This window comes from Varanus komodoensis, unplaced genomic scaffold (assembly GCF_004798865.1).
Source record: "Varanus komodoensis strain SLA01 unplaced genomic scaffold, ASM479886v1 scaffold42, whole genome shotgun sequence".
Taxonomy (NCBI): domain Eukaryota; kingdom Metazoa; phylum Chordata; class Lepidosauria; order Squamata; family Varanidae; genus Varanus; species Varanus komodoensis.
This window is the reverse complement of record NW_025335972.1, coordinates 7,763,504-7,785,209: the sequence shown is the minus strand read 5'-3', so window position 1 is coordinate 7,785,209 and position 21,706 is coordinate 7,763,504. Positions and strand designations below refer to the sequence as shown.

The following is a 21,706-nucleotide window of genomic DNA, read 5'->3' as shown; positions in this document are numbered from 1 at the left end:
GTGTTTCTGGGAGGCTAATGAAAGCAGATGCAAAGTAAAGGTGTTGGACAAGCAAGAGGCAATGCACTCGCTCACCCTTATGGGGCCGCAGCAAACCATGGGTTGTCATTACATATTGACAGTTTGATCCTCAGATATATTGCACTGTCACTTAGCATAGGGATAACCTAAAATATTCACTGGTGGAAAAAATGTAATGTGAAGGACCCACTTGGGATCCAAGTGACAAGATTATAAATGGAAAAATGCATTTAATGTAAAATAATGCCATCACACACATGTTAATATTATGCCAATGTTTCACATCAAGAAATTGGTTTGTATCCCGATGTCCTTTCGGTAAGCAGAACAGTTTTCATTAGGGGAATGGGGCTTTCATACTTTCTCCTCTGCTAACCTCTGTACCTTGTAAAAACCTCCTGGAGGTTGGGGATCTGATGCAAATGGTAGTACATGGATTATGTAGTTTCAGATAACCTTACATCTTGCACAGTATAGCAATGTATTTATGTAAGTAAAGACAGAACATTAACGCTAGCTCAGTACTTTTGCCCAGGTGAGAAGAGATGTGAAAATAAACTCCAGTTATCCATTTTTTTACTATCTTGGCTTATTTATCTATAACATTCAACCCACTGTATAAATCAATACATACTTCAGAGCCTTAATCCCAGGGTATAGGCAATATATACACCCCAAATAAGCACGCTGGTGTTGGAGCTTTTTCAGATTATGTATCAAGGAATAAGCCAGGCATGTCAGAGGTGCAAACCAGTCTAGGGACTCTCAGTCTTTGGGAGGCCTATATGGGGAAAGAAGTCTGGTGAAGATGAATCAACATTGTTTCTTCATTGGATGAGCAATGGGGACACAACCAGCTTTGCCACTGATGAAAAGAAGCAAGGTAGATGAAGCCAGTTGGCCAAGTCCCCATCATTCCTTCAATGGAGAAATGCAAGGGGGGTCTTTGCCTCACTGTGGGCAGAACGTCCCTAACCAGGAAAGTCCATGAATATTGCCTGCTCTCTCCAATCTGTGTCTGGAGTTAGTTGAGGATCCCTTTCCCCAACTTCATCCTCACCCTTTGGTAAGCATAGAGCTTGCCATGTAAGGGATGGAGCCCAAGAAGGTAGAAGAGAGCCAGTGCGGTGTAGTGGTTAAGAGCGTGGGACTGGGACTCAGACGATCTGGGTTCTAGTCCCTGCTCAGCCATGGAGCCAAATGGGTGACTTTGGGCCAGTCACAGACTCTCAGCCCAACCTACCTCACAGATGGAGGAGGAGAATGATGTAAGCTGCCTTGAGCCCTTTGTAGGAAAAAGGCAGGATATAAATTGAAAAATAAATAAATAAAAGATTTCACAGGCTGGAGGCAGTGCATCCACAGGCCAAATGAAGCCTAGGGGCTAGAGATATTGTCCTGCAGTATAGATAGATGTGGCATCTGAAATAACAGCTGTCCCATTCAGCCTTCCTCACCTTGGCATCCCCCAAGATGCCTGAGACTAGCACTTCTATCATCTCCGGTCCCTGCCCATGGTGTCTGGTAATCCAAACATCTGGAGGGAACCCAATTGGTAAGGGGCCCATTGTATTCAATGGAAGGACATGAAGAAGAGAAAGTTTTTATTATTCCTCAGATTTCACAAATGTGCTTTATATATTTACCACTTTGTACACGAAAGGCAGTTTATAGTTATACAACAGAACTGGGCAAAATATACAATATAAATGAAAAACTGGGAAGAGGGAAATAAGTACATTCAAATTCTAGCTCACATGTAATGTTGCATATTTGCTAGATTCCACAACAAGGCAGTTGTGGTTGTGGGAGGGCAAGAAGAGCTCGCAGCAGTTGGTTCCACTCAGACTAATAGAGTGGGACTTTGCTGTCTCCATTCTCCCTTGGAGGCAACCAGGTGGAACAGTCACTAAAGGGAGACCGCCTATTGTGCAAAAGCCCAATCTATCTTCTAAAGAAGATATGTGACTTTCAGTTCCAAATGTTACTATTACCAAAAGCTCCAATGACTCTTTCCCATGTCAACCAGTAAGCAGTTTTACTTTGCGCATTTTTAAGATAAGGGGCTTGGAAGTCCAAACTCTACAAATGGCAAGTTCTAACTAAACCTTTCCCTAAACTAAGATTTCCAGTTGAGCCCAACAATAAAGGTGCTTCCTGGAAGGTAAACAACAGATAGCTGAAAATCCAGGGTGTATCAATAAATATCCTCACAAAGAATGGTGGGTAGCTGTTGCCTTACCTACTGATTTATCAGGCTGTACCTACAAGGTTCTTCCATAACCAAATGACCAAATGTATTAAAAACCTATCACCAGATGTCAACATGTCAAACAGCAACAAAAGAGAAGACAACACATTTTCAAAATGGCTTCACAGGTCACACTAAGGGTCAGATTATCATATTCAGGACACATCTAATGCCTTGAGGCTAAATTGATAGAAAACACATTACAGAGTACACAGATCGTTTTTAAATCTTTCAATGCAATCCTGTATATGTCAGAAGTAAGCCCTACTGAGTTCTGTAGGACCCGCACCCACACAGTGCAGATAGGATTGCAGAAGCACTAGTAGCCAAAGATTGATTTTGACATCCAAAATGCCAGGAACCTGCACTGATTTATCTATTTGTATTAGACGAATAGACCAGGTCTATTACATGCACCCCTGGTGAGCAAGATAACAAAGCTTAGACTCATGTATTTTGGCTATGTGAGGCAATCAAGCTCATTAGAAAAAGATAAAATGCTTGGAATGCTCAGCGGCAAGAGAAAACCAGGTCACCAAAGAGCGAGGTGGGTAGACTCCATCAAAGAGGATGCAGGCCAGGGCATAGTTCAGCTGAAAGATGTGGCATGGAATCAGAAAGTGTGGTGAGATCTGGCCCATAGGATCACTTACAGTCGGACGTAGCTGAACAACAATAGACCAGGCCAAGATCTGTTTCTATCAATCTCTATACAATTGTCTTTTCTTTCAAAATGAACCTTTTAGTGAACTATGATACAACAAACACGCACAGTAGAGTAAGTTGCCTTGATTATTCCATTCTAGGAGCGAGCGAGCAAACAAACAAACAAACAATAATAGGAATGCATGGCAAGACAGGAAGGAAATGCCCTGTTTATCACTCATTGTGAATAGGATGCTACTGCTTCCTTCTACCAGGAAACAATGTCAAATAAGAGGGATCAGGTAGGAAACTCAACATGTTAGTATGGGTCAGGGGCCAGTCAGCAGCTTCCTTCTCTAAGTCAAAGGGAAGGTGGAAGGAGAATGAGTTTTAGGACTCAAGCTTGCACGAAAGGAAGTAAAACGAGGCACTCGCTTCCCTAACTCTAGAAAGAATCTCAGATAGTAGAGCACCTTCAAGGAAGAAGCAAGGCAGGAAACACCATGTCACCACAAAAGAGACTGTTGTAATTGGTAACCTGTAATTGTCTGTGTTCGTTTTGTTGCCTATCTGTGAAGCACCACTGCTGCCATTTACATGCCACTTGCCTGTGGTCATACAGATCAGCAAAGGCTCCAAGTGAGTGTACAGATATTACCTCTATACTACATACACATCCTATAAGTTGAGCAAGTGGGGCTGTCAGTCCACTAAAAATTACTGCCATTTAACTAGATCCTTTGGTTTGCTTTCAGAGTGCATCAAAAGGAGATTGCTTTCAGAGTGCATTAAAAGGAGATTAGGCAAGTGAGTGTCTACAACAGCTACTAGGAATTACTGCTAAATAAAACGTCCAGGATCAGAGCAAAATGCCTCTCCATAGTACTTTCTAGATCACAGGGTAGTTAAGGAGACGCTGTCTCCAGTCTGGATTATTGCAATGCTTTCTATGTTGGGCTTTCTTTGAAGACGGTTCAGAAGCTTCAATTGGTCCAGCAAGGCTTCTGACAAGGACTGGCCAAAATCATATGTTTGTACCACCTCCATTGGTTGTCAACTGAAATCCAGGCCCAATTCACAATGTTAATGCTAGTATTTAAAGCCCAGAATGGCTTGGGGCCAGATTATCTAAAGGAGCACCTCTTCCCATATGTGCTTACCTGTCCCCTCTGATCATCACAGGAGGTCATTCTCAGGAAGCCCCTCCAAAGGGAATAAGCAGGGTGGCTACAAGAAGGGCCTTCTTGGCAGTGGAACCCCATCTCTGGAATCAGCTCCGCAAAGAGGTTAACCTGGCACCTTCTCTTTATTCGTTTTGACATCAGGCAAAGACCTTTTTATGCACCCAATATTTTAATTATTAAGATAATTTCAAGATTTTATGATATTTTACATTTTATTTTACATCTTGCTATTGTGCTTTTATTATGCCTCTATTGGCAAAGACTTGAGGTTACTGTGAAGTTTTATAGCAGCACTTGGTTGTTTGTATTTTACCATTGAATTAGTTGATAATCCTAATATTATCTATTTAATTATGTACATTGTGTACTTCCTAATCCTGTAACCCATCAAGATAGCCTTTCTGACTAATGGGGCAGAATATAAATCTAATAAACAAATAAATTTAGCCTATGAATGCATCAATAAATGTCACGTTTCATTTTCATTTAGTGATATCCCAAATACAGCCATCACACTTTTCCCAAACCCTGAACTTCCTATGTACTGTGATTCATTCATTCCCTTAATAAATACTAACCTTGAGTTATTGCACCCATTCACCCAAGTACTTATGTGTGAGATTATGAAGTAGTTGGCATTTTTTTAGTGGGGAGGGGGATCATGAAACAGGGTGGCTTTTAACTTCTGGTAGCAGACAAAATCCCTAAGCTGACAAGACAAATGGGTATAAATTGCAACTGTGGTAATTCACCAAAACACAGGCACATGGTGCTGGGGGGAATGCTTTAGTAACACGAAAAAAGGGGCAGAATAGGTCAGGAAAATGGCCAGGAAGGTAGACTACAAGACTCTGCACTTCTTCCGTGGCAACTTTAGAAAGACAGACACATAGACACAGAGTGAGTCAGAAGGGGTCTCCCGGGCCATCTAGTCTGACCCCTGGCTCCAGCCAGCTCTGCTCCTGACATGCCTACCATGTGCATGTCAATGAAGAAACTTTGTACTGCTTTAAAAAGGTGGATGACATTGTGGAACAAAATCCACAAATGGAATGCAAATCAATGACAACAAACAGTTCTGAAGACTGGGCCGCTCCTCACATGTCTATCAGACGAAGATTATGTGAAGATATTTTAAGTCTAGACACTGGCCTTATTTTTGCTACCTCTCACATCACTGCTACATTAGGAACTCTGTGTATCATACAGTAAAGTTGTTTTGACAGCCATTCATAGAAACAATAAGATTTCAACAGCAAGCTCGTAAGTCAACAATCAGCTTCATTCAGAGTGCATAAAAATTCACTGGACATAGTCAATGTTCACAGTAATGCACTGTGACCTCATTCACATGATCAAAATATGCCACCATTATTTAGTTGCATCATGGCAGGTGACAGCCCTTTCCGTAAGAATTTCCATAACTGGCTTACATAAGCCTTGGCGGCTTATTTTGATCCCGTGAACTCACCACATATCTTTAACTGACCACTGATAAAATTAAGACTTTATTTTCAATTAAACAGTTTGCATTAACAGAAGAGTAATGTTGTCCAATTCTCATATCAAATAAAAAGTCGGTGGTTAGCGACACATATGCTCTGTAATTAATAGAGCCCTGAATGCAGAAGTCAGTGCAGCACTAATGAACTGGCTTGACTAGCTTGTTTTAAAATGGAGATGAGATCACAGCCTGAACTGGTTATCCATTCACTCTTGTGCCATCATTTTCTGTTTAGCATTCACTAACTATGGCTAGGTTTATAGGCAGGCATTTTTGCAATATTTGAGTTCAAAAATGTATTGGTGATTGTATATCTTTTATCCACAAGGGGATTCCTCCATGGAGCAGGATTTTGGAGGATGGTAGACAAGTTGTAACTAGCATTTTAAGCTATTTCCTATTTATTTTGTTTTATAAGGTAAGATACAAGAAAAGTATATGAATGTATCAATATGAAATACAGGTCACTTTTCTGTATGCTATCTCTACTTCATATGTATGTACACCAACCAAATGAAACTATCTATACACCATTGAAAGTATGAATAGAAATAAAGTAGTAATAAAACACAAGTAGAAAATAATCTTTAACAATAACTGTCAGTTGCAAGCCAGTACTATTGACACTTCCAAAAATACAAGGAATAGATGGTGCAGCAAATTACTTTCCTCGTGCATCATACAGATAGCCTGCAGAAGTTGATGTCACAGGAAGCTGTGAATGTCATCAGTATCAATGAGGTCCTGAACGGGGGCCTGACCTTGATAATGGACTGGATGAAGATCAATAAACTGAGGCTCAGTCCTGACAAGATGGAGGTGCTGCTAGTAGGGGGATCATCTGACAGGTTGGAGGGGCATTGCCCTGTCCTTGATGGGGTTACACTCCCCATAAGGGACAGGTTCCACAGTTCGGGGGTGCTCCTGGACCTGAGTTTGTCCCTGGAATATCAGGTGAACTTGGTGTCCAGAGGTGCTTTTCTCCAGCTATGGAGGATATCCCAACTTCGTCCCTACCTGGACAGGCAGAGTCAGAAACCAGTCACCCATGCACTGGTAACATCCAAAATATATTACTGCAATGTGCTCTACATGGAGCTGCCCTTGAGGACAGTCCTGCAATTACAACTGGTACAGAATAGGGCTGCTCAGTTGCTGATGGGAGCCCCTAGAGCGGCCCACATAACACCGATCCTAAAAGGACTCCATTGGTGACCAATTGTGGTCTGGGCCCAATTCAAGATTCTTGTGCTGACATATAAAGCCCACAACAGCTTATGCCCCGGTTATCTTAAGAAGCGCCTACACCCATATGCGCCTACCTGGCCTACGCAGGGGGCCCTCCTGTGTGAGTCATCCCTTAGAGAGGTGAGAGGGATGGCCTTGAAAAGAAGGGCCTTTTCTGCGGCTGCTCCCCATATCTGGAATGCTCTCCCCAAGGAGATTGACCTGGTGCTTTCCTTATATTCTTTTTGGTGCCAAGCAAAGACCTGCCTTTTTTTAAAAAAAGTATTTTAATAGTTAATGCCACTCAACTTTTGTTTTATATTTTTGTCTGTATTTTATTGATACTGTATTTTAATATGTTGTAGTTAGTTTTTATTGTGTTTTATCTTGTGCCTTTGAGCCACCCAGAGGTGCTGTGGCACAACTGGGCAGCATACAAATGTTTTTAAATAAATAAATAAAAATAATAAAAAGATTTGACCAGTTAATGGGGACCGGGTCCTTCAGCAGCTACCTCATGCTCACAGCATGGAAACTGGCTGGTGAAGCAGAAGCTGTGTGTGGCCAGAGATTTTGATCTGAAAGTCTCTCATCCATTTTATGGCAAAAATGCAACAATTTTTTTGGATTTGCACAGAATACATGGCACAGTGGAGTAGCAAAATGTGCTCAATCCCAAAATAATTCTACTACTACTGAAAAACTAGACATCTAGCCTAGGGACAGTTTTGCAGTTGCAGCACAGTAGAAAATGCCCATATGGTCTCCAACCCAAAACAGCTGTGTGGGAACCAAATTTCTACTGCCACCCCCACTCACACTAAAAAAAGAAAAAAATCAATCAATCAATCAATCAGAAAGGAAAGAAAGGGAGTAACTGAGGTATAGTATTTGAGCAGGAGAGAGTGAGATTCAGAGTGCTACTCAACCATCACATTTCTGGTTCTTTTGGTTCTTGCTGCTTATACTAGCATTTTCTTTACTTTGCTTGGTTCTCCCATGCTTTCATATCTAGCACGTTTTCTTATTCATGCAGTGCTTTCCACACACACTGGTTATTGCCAGGATACCTGGACTGCTTTTCATCTTCAAGTAGGAGGAATTTGCTCTCCTATTCCCTTCATATAGTGGGAATGTAAGATTTCATTTTTTATAAATCTTTTAAAATTGTCACCTGCTAGAAGGTTGCACAAGATTAGCAATGTTTGTAATGCACAAAAAACAAAAAGAAAGGGAAGAAATGCTAATCGGAAAAGAAAGAGCAAGAGAACATGACTGGCTCCTATTTGCAGGATTTTCATCCACATATACTCTTGCTATGCAGCCAGCTGAATCAGGGACATTATCTGTCTTCAATTCTCAGGGTGGCAATGCTGTATCGGCACCAATCCCCAGCTGTCTTACAGAGCAGACAAAAACAGAATCAGAACTGATATACAGTTAAACTCATGCAGACAAAGCCTGAAATAGTCATAGAACAACTACTGAACAAGTTGGCTAGACTTTTGCCCATGCTTTGCAGGAATATGTTTTCTCTATAGTTGCTTTCCCTGTCCCAGTTCCCTGTGGTGAACACATGGACACACAAACCAAACAAAACCATTTTAACGATAATTTGCTGCCTCTACTCAGGGATGAACAGCTTTTGAGCAAAAGCAATGCCTTAAAACTAATATATCATTTGAATGATAAGTATGACGCCAGATATGTTGTGGGACTGGATAGGTATGAATAGTGGATGAAGGATTACACATTACCCACTATGTATGCGTGCACTTTAATACATTAATACAGATTTGAAATACTGGGGGGAAATTAAGCTAAACCTAACTTTCTAACTGTATTTTATGCCTCTCAGACCTATAAAGAATCTTGATGCCCAGCTGAAAGCCCAGCATTAAGTAAAATTTGCCAAATAAACTCGTAACAATCTGATCAGAACAAAGAGTCTTGAAGCACTTTTAAACACTAACTCTTGTAGAATACAGTCCACCTATAAAAAGAAATAGGAGGGCAAACTGCTTCAGAAATGAGAAGGCAATTTTGTTATACATCTCTCTGTAGGTGCACTTCACATACACACAAAACTAATACTTAGTATTTCTTAAATACATTCATATCCTGTTTTTTTTCCTTTCAAGGAACTCTAGGCAGCTTGCCTAGACCATCTTATTTGTCTCTTGAGAAACCTATATGCGGGTCAAGAAGCAACAGTGAGAACTGGACATGGAACCACAGATTGGTTCAAAATTGAGAAAGGAGTTCAGCAAGGCAGTATACTGTCGCCCTGCCTATTTAACTTATATGCAGAACACATCATAAGAAAGGTGGGGCTAGATGAATCACCAGCTGGAATTAAGATTGCTGGGAGAAATATCAACAACCTCAGATATGCAGATGATACCACTCTAATGGCAGAAAGTGAAGAGGAACTAAAGAGCCTCTTGATGTGGGTGAAGGAGGGGAGTGCAAAAGTTGGCTTGAAACTTAACATTAAGAAAACTAAGATCATGGCATCCGGTCCTCTCACTTACTGGCAAATAGATGGAGAAGAAATGGAGGTAGTGACAGATTTTATTTTCCTGGGCTCCAAGATCACCGCAGACGGGGACTGCAACCAAGAAATTAAAAGACACTTGCTCCTGGGAGGAAAGCTATGGCAAATCTAGACAGCATACTAAAAAGCAGAGATATCACCCCGCCAACAAAAGTGCATATAGTCAAGGCTATGGTTTTCCCAGTTGCAATGTATGGCTGTGAAAGCTGGACCATAAGGAAGGCTGAGTGTCGAAGAATTGAGGCCTTTGAACTGTGGTGCTGGAGGAGACTCTACGAGTCCCTTGAACAGCAAGGCGATCAAACCGGTCAGTCCTAGAGGAGATCAACCCTGACTGCTCTTTAGAAGGCCAGATAGTGAAGATGAAACTCAAATACTCTGGCCACCTAATGAGAAGGAAGGACTCCCTGGAGAAGAGCCTAATGCTGGGAACAATTGATGGCAAAAGAAGAAGGGGACGGCAGAGGATGAGGTGGCTAGATGGAGTCACTGAAGCAGTTGGTGTGAGCTTAAGTGGACTCCGGGGGTTGGTGGAAGACAGGAAGGCCTGGAAGAATGTTGTCCATGGGTCGCAATGGGTCAGACACGACTTTGCGACTAACAACAACAAAGGCAGCTTGCATAATTCTCCTCCTCCTATCAATCTTGTTCTACATCAACAAAACTGTGAGGTTGGGCTAGGAGTCTCTGACTGACCCAAAGTCATCCAATGAGCTCCATGGCTGAGTGGGGACCAGAACCCAGAACTCTTGAGTCCCTGTCTTGGGACCTGCAGTCAAAGGTGGAATGTTCCAGCCTGCCAACCATACTCTCTTCTAGGATACTCCATTCCATTCTCTCTCCTCCTTTTCCATTCCCATCTGCTTACCCACAACAGTCAGACAGTGTTCGGTGCCCACTCAGCATGCTCTATGCACAGAGTGCTGCTTGGAACCCTCCCCTGCATTCCCCCCCCTTTTTTTTTAATGTTCCCACTAACCTCAGAATTCCCCAAGCCTGATTATATCTCCCTCTGGTGTATAGATGGTGCTGCTTTGCCTACATAAGAATCTACACTCAGAGAATGAGTTCACTGTACCAGTAATGTTGAATAAACTCTTCCTGCTGGAGCAGCCTCCATCAGAGGCAAAGGGAAGGACAGCGGATGTCCTCTCTTCTCCTGAAAGCCCCATCTCTTAAAGATCTGCTGCACAGAGTTGGGTGGGCATGGAGGAACTGTAGGAGAAAGGAGATTTTGCCCTTACAGATAGGCACATGAAGGTTCCTAGCTCCAAAGCAATTTACTACCATGATGGGAACTGACAGAGAAGAGAGGCAGAGGTGCATCTCTGTGCTGACCAAAGAGAGACAGAGTGCTCCAGCACTCCTTGCCCAGCTTGCATGGAATGCCATGCACTCAAATGCATGCAATTCATGGCTACCTATGGCCACCAGCATGTGCCTAAATTCAAGGTTTGCTATAGGAAACCAATGTTTACCAGATACTAAGGATAAACACAGGATGACTATCTCCATCATGTACCACTTCTGGAATTTGCAGGGCTATCTAGTTGAACATTTGCTTTGATTCAGCGACCAGGCAGTTTTCAAGACGCATCGCCTCCCATGTGAGCCTTCCTCTCCACATGCAATTCCATTAAGAAGCCCAGTTATTGTCTTCCCATAGCAAGGAGGGATGAAGGCTGGGTCAGCTGAGGTTGAAAGCCTGTTGTTTGCTTCAAGTCCCAACTTACCCACTTAACTAAACCATTGCTCAGAACTAAGTGTCTTAAGGATCCAAACAGATGTGAACAAGCTGAGCAGGAGAGGGGTCTAGAAGTCTATCAAAGAAGCAATAACCTAAACTAAGATGGAGGGGAAGTGTTTTGAGGACTAGAGCCTTGTGAAGGGCACAGAGGTTTGATAGGTAAGAAGGATAAGCACTGGTATTTCATTCCAAAAAATTGAGAATGTTCTGAGGTACATGCACACTTCTGTATGAACACCAGAAAGGAAGAGGAAGGAAGCAGGGTAGCATGTAGGCTAGGCGGCTTCTCACTGTAGGTGTTCATGTATTAGCTTGATCCATTTTCCCAAGGAAACACCAAGAAAAACCTTATATAAAGAATAATACTTCCTCTGTACTTTTCTCCTTACATCATTACCACCCTTGTTTTCTAATCAATTTACACCAAATTCAAGTCAACCATTCATTAAGGGTCCAGTCCACAGATGCCCTGTGCCCAGCTGCCATGACCATCCTTTATCTCCTTAAGCACTAACACAATGCAGAATTGTTGTACAAAGGTCAGTGCCATGGGGCTTCCAAAAATATGCTGCTTTCTAATCTGCACTAACCATTATCACTTTTAGACAGCAGTATTCAGCTAATTACAAATGAACAGGGCATATCTTTGGATTTGATCGTAAAATGCATAGACTGCTTTCTCTCCCCCCCCCCTTTTTTTTTTTGCATTTCCCACATCAAAAATCTCAATGTAATACCAGTGTTCGATAAAGCATACATTGCACCTTGAAATTGTTTTCTGCCACGGGAAAAGGTGACAGGGAGGAAGAGAACTTAGGGAAGGGAAACAGCAGGGTGTGGACAATCTCTACTATGCTCTGAACGTAGAAGGGAAGAGAGGATCACACACTTTCATCAGTCACGAGCTAGTTCAAATTCGGTGAGTTAACTATGAATGATCAAAAGTCACAAAGAAAAATTAGTTTTAAAACTCTCTCTCTCTCTCTGTCTGTCTGTCTGTCTGTCTGTCTCTCTCTCTCTCTCTCACACACACACACACTCACTCACTCACTCACTCACTCACTCACTCACTCACTCTTAAAATAATTGGGAAAAGAATTTCATAATGTTGCCACACACATTCTTCTTCAGAACTCCCAGTACAGCAAGATAGACTGAGTAATAAGCACTGGGAATCAACAGACATAAGTGATTTATAGTGCTTACTTATGGCACAGGTTTCACTTTTTGCGTGGTATTGCCAATGTCATCACAAACACCATAACTTGGTAACTTCTGCACTCACATTTGGCATTTCTAGACAGAGATTTAAAACAAATGCAAATTTTGCAGAGACACATAACTAGTCAGAGGAAACAGGGAAAAAAACAATTGCTTAAATGGTAAGTCAGAATTGTTGTGATACCTACAGTTAGGTATCACAACAATTCCTAAAGTTAGGAATTGTTAGGTACCTAACAATACCTACAGTTAGGTATCACATTTAGCATTTCTAGACAGAGATTTAAAACAAATGCAAATTTTGCAGAGACACATAACTAGTCAGAGGAAACAGGAAAAAAAAGACAATTGCTTAAATGGTAAGTCAGAATTGTTGTGATACCTACAGTACAGAGTGGCAACAAAACAATACCATGTAACATTCTGATCTTGCACATAAAGTGTACATGAACCACAGATATTTATGCAGCAATGATAGGATTTAGGGGGAGAAACAGCCCAAAACACTTGCTTGCTAAAGCATGTAGATATTTGATGCTCACATTTTGCAACTGAAAATATTTATTTATCTAACACAGAGCTTGTATCTATAAATTTAATGCTGGCTCCTAATAATCGAATCAGCCTGTAGAAACCTCTCTCCCTCTCTTCAGAACTGCCAATAATATTTGCTTGCATTTCTGTGTTTTTGTAGGTTGAGCTTTGATAGATAATTTGGAGGATTTTTGTCAATTTAGAATATAAATAGACCAGAGCATCTGTCAGCTTCTCAGTAGGTAGCGATATCTGAACCTCCCTCTGAACCACTCCAGCCAACAGATTTCAAGCACACAAATAACCTGGAAAAGGAAAATGAATGGTGGGTTCAGATGTTCCTGCTCTCAGCATTTGAGTAATAACAACATGAATGCTAATTTTAAAATTATTATTGATAATAATAATCACAAGTAATGAATCAACAGTAACTCTAGTCTAACTGTGGCTAGGGGCAGCATGCAAAGGGGCAACTGCAGCCACATGGATTGCTGTGGTTAGAGTGGGGGAACCAAGGGTGGGAAAGCTGAGTTGCAGCTATCGTTCCAAAGGGGAATGCCCATTTGCATTACATTTGTCCCCAGTCACTGTTATCCTGTCCAGAGTCTATGAATATCCAGAAATGCTTGGAGTGGTACTCTAGTGCAGTGTGACTGGCTGAACATTCCTATGTAAATCTTGTTCCAGGGGAAACAGAAACACACAAAAACCCTTCTGTGCCAGTCTGAGGTTTAACATTTCTTCCTGATTTACTCGTAGACAACAGTGAGTAAAACAACAACAGGGCAATGCTGCTTGAGTGGTTGTGTTGAATGCAACTTTGGACACAGCCACCCAAGCAGCATTGCCCTGTTGTTGTTTTACTCGCTGTTGTCTACGTTGCTGGAGCTGAATAGCAGGAGTAGTTTAGTAGTAGCTGTCTAATTACGGGCATGTAACTACATTTTCCCCCACAAGGGAAACTGAAGTAAATCAACCATCCTGTCACAAAATATTTTACCTACACATCTGCCAACACAATCAAGAAGCCTTTCTGCCGATGAGGTCCTTACCCAAATATCAACACCCTCTCTTCAATGTTAGCAGTGCCCCTTCAGATGTTCAGCCCAGCTCACATACCCTCATGGGGTGAGGCCTCTGACTCTTTACTACCCCCACCACCAATTCCCCTCACTAGCAGCCATTTTCACCACGCCCCCACATCTTTCTGCTTACAGTTCCCTGCCCTTTCCTCTCTCAATAATTCTTCAACAGCAGCACAGCACCATCAGCCCCTGGGAGGTGTAACTGCAACAAGCCTCAACTAGGACCCAAGATAGACTGAGAGGGAAAAACTGCAGAGACTGGTCAGGAGCCCAGGGTAACTAAATTCTGCATTCCCCAAGACTTTGAAATAGGCAAGGAATGGCCCCACCTGAAAATAATTTATTTTTGCTCTAGGCAGAGCTGGTACAACTGATGCAATATTTTAGAGGCACCAATGAAGCAGCATGTAATCAAAGAGTTTCACCACAGCATCTTTTGCAACTTGGCAAATGATCCAGGGGCACACCTGTCTGGCATTGTTAAAGGGTGCCTCTAAAACAATACCACCATGATGGCTAAATAGAGCCTCCATATTCAAAAGTAATTCTTGGAACCTAAATTATAATAATTATGTAAGTAATTACAAGTAATAAATTGTTAAATGTAATAAATAGAGCCTCCATATTCAGAAGTAGTGCCACTGAATACCTGGGGCAGGGGTGGGGAAGCATAACCCCCTGGCTGATCAAGCAAGGCTCTTCTTATGCTCTTATGCCCTGACAATGCATCTACATGGGGCAGCAACGTCTGGGCAACAGAAGCCCAGAAAGAACTTTTGTGAACCTCCTGTGGAGATGGAGATAGAAATCAGGAGCAGCTGCTTAACAGCACCAGATGTGAGGTAGTTAACCCTAGCCTACTTTGAATTCCCTGCCCTACCTGCAGCCAGAGTTATACGAGCAGGAAAGGAACAGATTGCTTCCGACTTTCCATGTAAACTTGTGGTGGTAGCAGGACTGGGGGAGAGAATGTGGATTCTAATCCATCTTCTTGTAGTTTAAGGACATGGCAGCAGTGGTGCAGCTAAGTACTTCTCTGCCCCAGACCTAATCGTTTAATGGGGGGTGGGCTCCAGACTGCCAAGTGCATTCAGTTATGCCCCCTCAATTGCCTTTCCTTGCTTTACAACTGCCTCTATGTTCCTGGTATGTTAAACGGTAACCACAAAACTGTTTGCCAACCCTGATTTAAAACATAATCATACCCCATGCATGTGCATTTTTGCATTTTAAACACACATCAATCATAGCACCACCATGACTACAGGAATAAAAATGAGATTGTTTCTGCTGTTCTGATCACCTGCCATTCTCTAAGTACTCATCTAGGGAGGCCATGAGTTATGGGGCCCTGACCGTTGGCTCCAAGTTCCATCTCAAGCTGCACCACTGTATGGAAGGTAGGTGTTCCAGATTAATTAATCTGCAGTGAAAGGTTATGCTCTTGGTTGTATTGCGCAGAGTCTTGTTTCTTTGCCATAACTGGTACGAGGAAAGAAGGGCAGATACTAGAATCTGTGCTACCTTCTTGACCCACCTCTACTATTTCACAGCCCAGACCTCTAGACTAGAACATACAGGCCTACAGTCAGACTGCAGCAAGTGGCCCTCTGTGGAAATTCTAAATGCCCACTGCTTGCAGCCCTTTCCTACCTTTTTGTGGGATCATCTAAAAAATGTTTATTATGCCTTTTGAGGGATGCCCCTTCTTACATTACACAGGCAATCCTAAAGCTACTACAGCAGTCTTCCCCCACTTGCTGCCCTACAGATTTCTTGGGACTACAATCTTTGTTATCCCTAACCAGCATGGATGGCTGGGGATGCTGAGAGTTATAGTTCAACATATCTGGAGGACCCCAGGTTGGAGAGGGCTGCGCTGTAACACAAGTCCTGCTTGTGTTTTAGTGGTAGCATAAACTGTAGAACTAGCAATGATGCCTCTGTTTCAAGAAAAGGTGATGCTGATGCAGTCAGGAGGTAACATCTTAACAACTCCTTCCCCATGGCTGTGGATTCTCCCATTAATCTGGCAAATAGCCTGGCACTCCTAAATAAGTGGATTGGGGTTACAGTTGCTAATGCCCCATGTGCTTGGTGTTAGTGTGAGAGACGTTCTGTATGTGAGTGGAAGGCCTGTGGGTTGTGGCCAGAGGACCTGTTCCTGCTCCCCATTATGCAAAGTCAGTGTACATGTGAAAAAATATCCCAACACCATGTATGTCTACACTGCTCCTCAACCCTCTGGACTCAGAGGCATTTGTTGGAGTTGGTACTGGGGGGGGGAGTTGGGGGGGGGTTTGCCTGCTATAGCCAGCCACTCAAATCTTACCTCTCTGAGACTAGAAGCTGAGAAAAGGTAGTGTGAACAAAATGACCAGTGAGCATGGCAGAAGAGGATGTGGATCTGCAGAATCCACAGCTCTCCTGACCCCAGGCTTGCTCCCAAACTAGCTCCACATCTTGTGCTCACTCAAACTGACTTAGATTAATTTCTTCATGTTGATTTTAGTGGGAGGTAATTCATGAAAGCAAGCATAAAAATGGCCGGGGAGGTAAGAAAACACTGCTCCACTGCTCCTCCCTCACTTCCCTCCTGCCACCATAAGACCAGCAGAGATTTGGATGCTCCAAGTCCTGAACTGCCCACAAGCGACAATAGGATTGTTCTGTAAAACAAGCATCCAAGATCCATAACAGAAAAAAGTAAAAAAAAAATCAATTTCCATTTCAGCTACAAAATTATACCATATAAATGTATGGGTAAAAAGATGTCTAAAAAGATATGGCACTGAAAAGACTGAATTAGACACCAGGCACACCTATTTAGGGAGGTCATTCCAACACCAGGGAGCCACCACTGAGAAAGCCCTCTTCTATGTCAGTGCATAAAAGACCTTAAGACATAGGCAGCTGCCCTTTTTCAAGGATTTGGGTCGAAAGCGAGTAAGTATTTTAAGTGGCACTTTTATGGGTATGGAAACAAATAGGCCATCAGTGCAGCTCTTTGGGATTGGAGCTAGTGATTGAGAAGTTCTGGTTAAACATTCTGATAACCAAATTCTGTATTAATCAGAGTTTATCAGTCGTTTTCAAGGGCAACCTCATGTGTAATACATTCTAGGAATCCAGCCAGGAGATTACCAGAGCATGGACTGCCAGACTATCCCTGTCCAGAAATGGCCGCACCTGGCAGACCAGTCAAAGCTGGTAAAATGTGCTCTTAGTGGCACTGAGGCCATCTGGACCTTTAGTGACAAAGCTACCTCAAAAAGCACCCCAAGTGGCGCCCTGTTCTTCCTTAGGGAGGACAACCCCAACCAAAATCAGTTTAATACCACTTTCCTACAGGGCCTGTCAGGCTGTAGCGTTGGTTTATTAGTCCACACCCAGTCCCATTACTTGTTCAGCACCTCCATAAGCACTCCTGTCTCTAATGCTTTCAAGAAGGGTATGAAGTGAATCCTCTGCTTAGCTGGAACACAGACTTATTTGCTTCTAAATGTATTTGTTGCTTTTTACCAAAATATGCATACATACAATATTAAAAATAAAATGTAAACAAAAACTAAAACAAAAAATATAAAAAGAATACCACTGACAGGTTAACAGGAACACTGCTGCCAGCATAATTAGCACCTCAATACCATCTCCATGCATGGGTGATTCAGCAAAGTCCAACCATATCTTTACACTCTCCCACTGGAAGCACATCATTAGTTGTATTAATCAGCCTTAAGTACATCACTCAGTTAAGCAAAACTCCAGAATGAAAGGTCAAAGAAAGCCAGGCGGGGTTGGGGGACAGAAACCGAGGCAAAACTGACTGGCGTGTCTTCAGGACCATGAGGATCTTATCAAGCAAGAAGAGACAAAGCAGCAGAAAGACATGAGACATTCCTGCAGCCCAAAGTTACATTTTGTCCCAGAAATCCCAGATACTGTGTTCTGAAATAAACTGGTTACTTGAAAGTCTTAGAAACACTCAGCCCAAGGCTTTCAGTGCTGAAGCTGAGCATCACCTCCCTTTTTTCACGCAGTGTTCTGTGACTGTAGCCTCTAATGAATTCTTAACTCCTCGTTGTGCTGAGCAAACTGGACATGAACTTAGGTCATTAATCCTATTAGCTACAGTCAAAACTATCACTTGACAGCACCAGAATTGGTTCAAAGCAACTTCTGACATAGAAAGGCAGAAAGATGAGGCCCTGACAAGCTGTGTCAGGAAAGATTTTAAATGCTCACATGGAATGTGTTGTCAGATGAAAAACAGAGCCCAAAGGAACCAGGGCTTCCATAGCAGAACATACTCTATCTTAATTTCAAGTTTATGTTAGCAATATATTTCAGCTTGTGTGGAGTGGTGGAGGGATGACCCTGGCCAATAAGGGATGCATCACACTCCTGAATGAATGGGCTGGGGAGAATAGGAGTGTCTATTTTGTGTCTATTCCAGCTTCCATATAGCCTGAAGGGCCTGATCATGCCTAATCTTGGAAGCTAAGCAGGGTAAGGCCCATTTGAAATCCGGGTGGGTGACTTAAACGTTGCGAACTGTCCAGAGAGCTTCAGCTATGGACAATATAGAAATGTAATGTAATAATAACAATAGTTTAAGTACAAGAAAATATGGACAAATTGCAATGTGCTTCTAGTGATTAGTATGGAGTGTAAGGCAGCCAAAGGGGCACCAATTCAACCTTGGGCAGTGGAAGGATCTGTGTGTTATTATTAATGATGGTTTGGAGCACTGCCTTGTTTGTTTACACATGCCGCATCACTATTCTTATTGAAGACACCAATAGGAAGGATAGATGAATTTACTCATCCATAGCCGTCTAGTGCTTTCATGCCTCACCAGAATTTTCAGCATAGACCAACGCTTCTGACATCAACTCTTACATAAGATTTAGTGGCAGCAGGAGCTTCCAAACAGTTCAGCACCAGACAGGATGCTCATGTGGAATTCTTAAACTGCTCACAGCTATTCAGCTGCCCATCTTGGCTCCCAGCCTAAGGTGAACTGCTGGTCATGTACACCCACCATTCACAAGATCCAGCGTTGGGGGCACCTGGCAGTGGCAATCCAAGGGCTGGGTCATACATGCAACTGCTGAACCACATGACTGCCTCGCCAAGGGACTCAGAAGATCCAGCAGTCTTCTGCAGCCATGATGTATTGAAGAAGTAAAGAGATGGCTACTTTCCGTTCCTGGGTCCTGTACAAGTTTCCTGCAATCCATCTTCAGCCTATTCCTGACATGCATGCAGAATAGGGACAAGATAGCTTGTCTGGGCGTTACAAAGAAAGCAAGAGCGAACTATCACCAACTGAATGCATGGAAAGCACCAAAATGAAGGGAAGGAAAAAAGAAGGGAGGGAGGGAGGGAGGGTACAAACTCTTGCGCACGACTGTGATTTTTATGGAAATATGCATGCAATTCTACAAGGAGTCCTTTATAGAAATGAGGCTGATTTTGAGCTGCTACGACTTTAAGAAGGGATGCAGCAAAAAGGTAAAGGAAAGAAAAGCAGCTCAGAGGCAGCTACAGGATGAAGTAATGGATGGACGTAATTAGATTAAAGGAAAGCTGCCCACAGCTTGTTAAAGAATAGTCAGCCCTGCCTTGTGGTCAGCTCAGAGAGTGCTCCAACAAAGATAACACTACTGTTCTGGCTTGCTGCCTTTTCACCCATCAGGTAAAGGCAGTTTGTATGTTTTGAGGCCACCCTGGCCAAGGGAACCTGTGAAAGGGCTAGCTTCCAGGTGAAAGGGTGGTAGCCAAAGCCCATGACTTTAAGCAAGAGGCTCCTGTGCTCAGCTCATCAGGCTGCATTTCCTGCTCTGGCAGTTGCTCACATTGGGAGATGGGCCAAGGTACTCCATTTTCTCTCTGCCTGGCTTTCTCCCCCACTAAAATGGAGCTCACCTTTACAGTGTACTTGACAATTCTCAGAGGAAACGCAAAGCAGAAACCAACAAACAGATGCCGGTGGAGCCAAGCAGAGGTTTCTTTTTCACGCAGCCATTAGACACTGAATCCTGCATACAGGAGGCAACTGGGAGGAAAATTTCTTGGACATCTAGGATAGCAAACAGTAAGGATGGGACAGCCCCTATTTTGGTTCCCAGTGTCCACAACTAGCCAGCATGCTTGAGTGCTGGAGCACTAGACAGCTCAACCGATGAACAAAACCAGCAATGGGCTGCATGGGGAAGGCCTTAAAAAGTTTCAGCCTCAGAATTGCTGAGGGAAAGAACAAAATTTAAAAGACAAATTCTTTTAAAATCATTCTCAGCTCAAACAAGTATTTCAACAAAAATTGTTTGTTTTAAGCCAAATGGCATTTGATAATCAAAACCAAACCAAAACACAAGGTCATTTTGCTGTGAAATATGGATTCAAAACAGAAGGTTTTATTTGGACATGACTTGCCAGGAAAAAAATTGAAATGTGTTCCTCAGAATAAATTATTTCCCATGAATGCACTGGTTTTGGTGCAGCTATATTTCTTTGCAGAAAATCTTTCTTTGAAAATGCTGAGCTCTCCCAAAATCATCTCAGGAAGACTAACAATGCAAGGAACAAAACTGAACCAAAGCTGGATGCATGGGAGACCCTCCTCAGTGGCTTTTAGAGAGACCCATTTTTCCTTGAAGGATCAGTGAATTTTATTATTTGACATTTTAGAAATGATTTAAAATAAATGCTATGCTTTAAAAAAGATGGTGGGGTGGACTCGAAACAGCTTTCAACAAAATCCAAGCCTCCATCTTTTCCTTCCCTTCAGTTAAAAATGCATAGCAAGAACAAGAAGGTGAAGCACAAATTCTCTGCTCAATGGCTCTGAAGATATTTGGCTGCCAGAAATATTCCATACCTGTCTTTAGTGCCCCACACAGCCCTCTTTCTCTCTTCCTACACAAAACAAAGCACCCTTCACAACATCTATACAGCTCGTAACATCCCCATGCCTCAATCATGCCCTGCTTGAAGCTTTTTTTTTTTTTGGGGGCCGGGGGTGGGGTAGCAGGGAAGTATGTGTACACACCAAAAAACAGAATTGTTAGGTCCTGTGCTCAGAATATGATGGGGCTGGGTGGACTCAAGCTGTGGGGGTTCAGAGAAGCAATTTTCCATTTGCTGGGCTCATTCTGGGGGCAGCTGTACTTCAGTTACCCTGCATGCAATGATACGTTCAAGGCCTGGACTCCCAAATCTCTAAGCACTCCCTGCAACATGCATAGTAATCATTAGCAACATGGTACATGAAGTCCGCAGAAACAGGCCTACCACAAAGCATATGAGGTGTATGTCAGTTGTAATACCCAAAATAGAACACCGAACGTGCAAATGCAGCTTGCCAGCCATAGAAATAGGAGTCTGGCGCTTTCATGCCATGGGCAGGGCTGCTGTGTTGCTGCTACCCCTTGCAAAGCAAAAGCATGGTTGGAGCAAGGAGGCCCACATCCACAACCACCTCCATATGGGCGAGGTTCCCGGCTAAACCCTGCTTCCCAATTGGTTCCCGCAGCCCGCATTGCTGCCTCACACTGCAGCATTCACCGGAGCCACATTGCCGAATCCGCAGCTGTAGCTGTCCGGCAGAAAGCCAGAACCCTGACTACAAATGAGAGAAGGATGTTCTGCCACTCCCTGATACTGAAGCGCCCCCCTCGCAGCATGGTAGCCTTCTGCACCTACTGAGTTGATGCCCATCTCATCTG

At 42.9% G+C, this 21,706-nt stretch overlaps 1 protein-coding gene across 11 annotated transcripts in view; it reads right to left on the bottom strand.

The window, feature by feature from the left end:
• The window catches only part of NFIX (nuclear factor I X), a 266,099-nt gene that overhangs the window by 179,222 nt on the left and 65,171 nt on the right, over window positions 1-21,706 (bottom strand). For 5 of the 11 annotated variants that reach the window (XM_044443403.1, XM_044443409.1, XM_044443411.1 and 2 more), the window contains exon 1: window positions 10,468-10,580. The exons of 1 other annotated variant lie outside the window; for it this stretch is intronic. In XM_044443403.1, the coding sequence (XP_044299338.1) occupies window positions 10,468-10,509 (42 nt within the window). In that variant the 5' untranslated portion in view covers window positions 10,510-10,580. Of the gene's footprint in view, window positions 1-10,467; window positions 10,605-21,706 lie in introns of those variants that run through there. 5 more of the 11 variants (XM_044443404.1, XM_044443414.1, XM_044443402.1 and 2 more) reach the window with 5 other exon arrangements.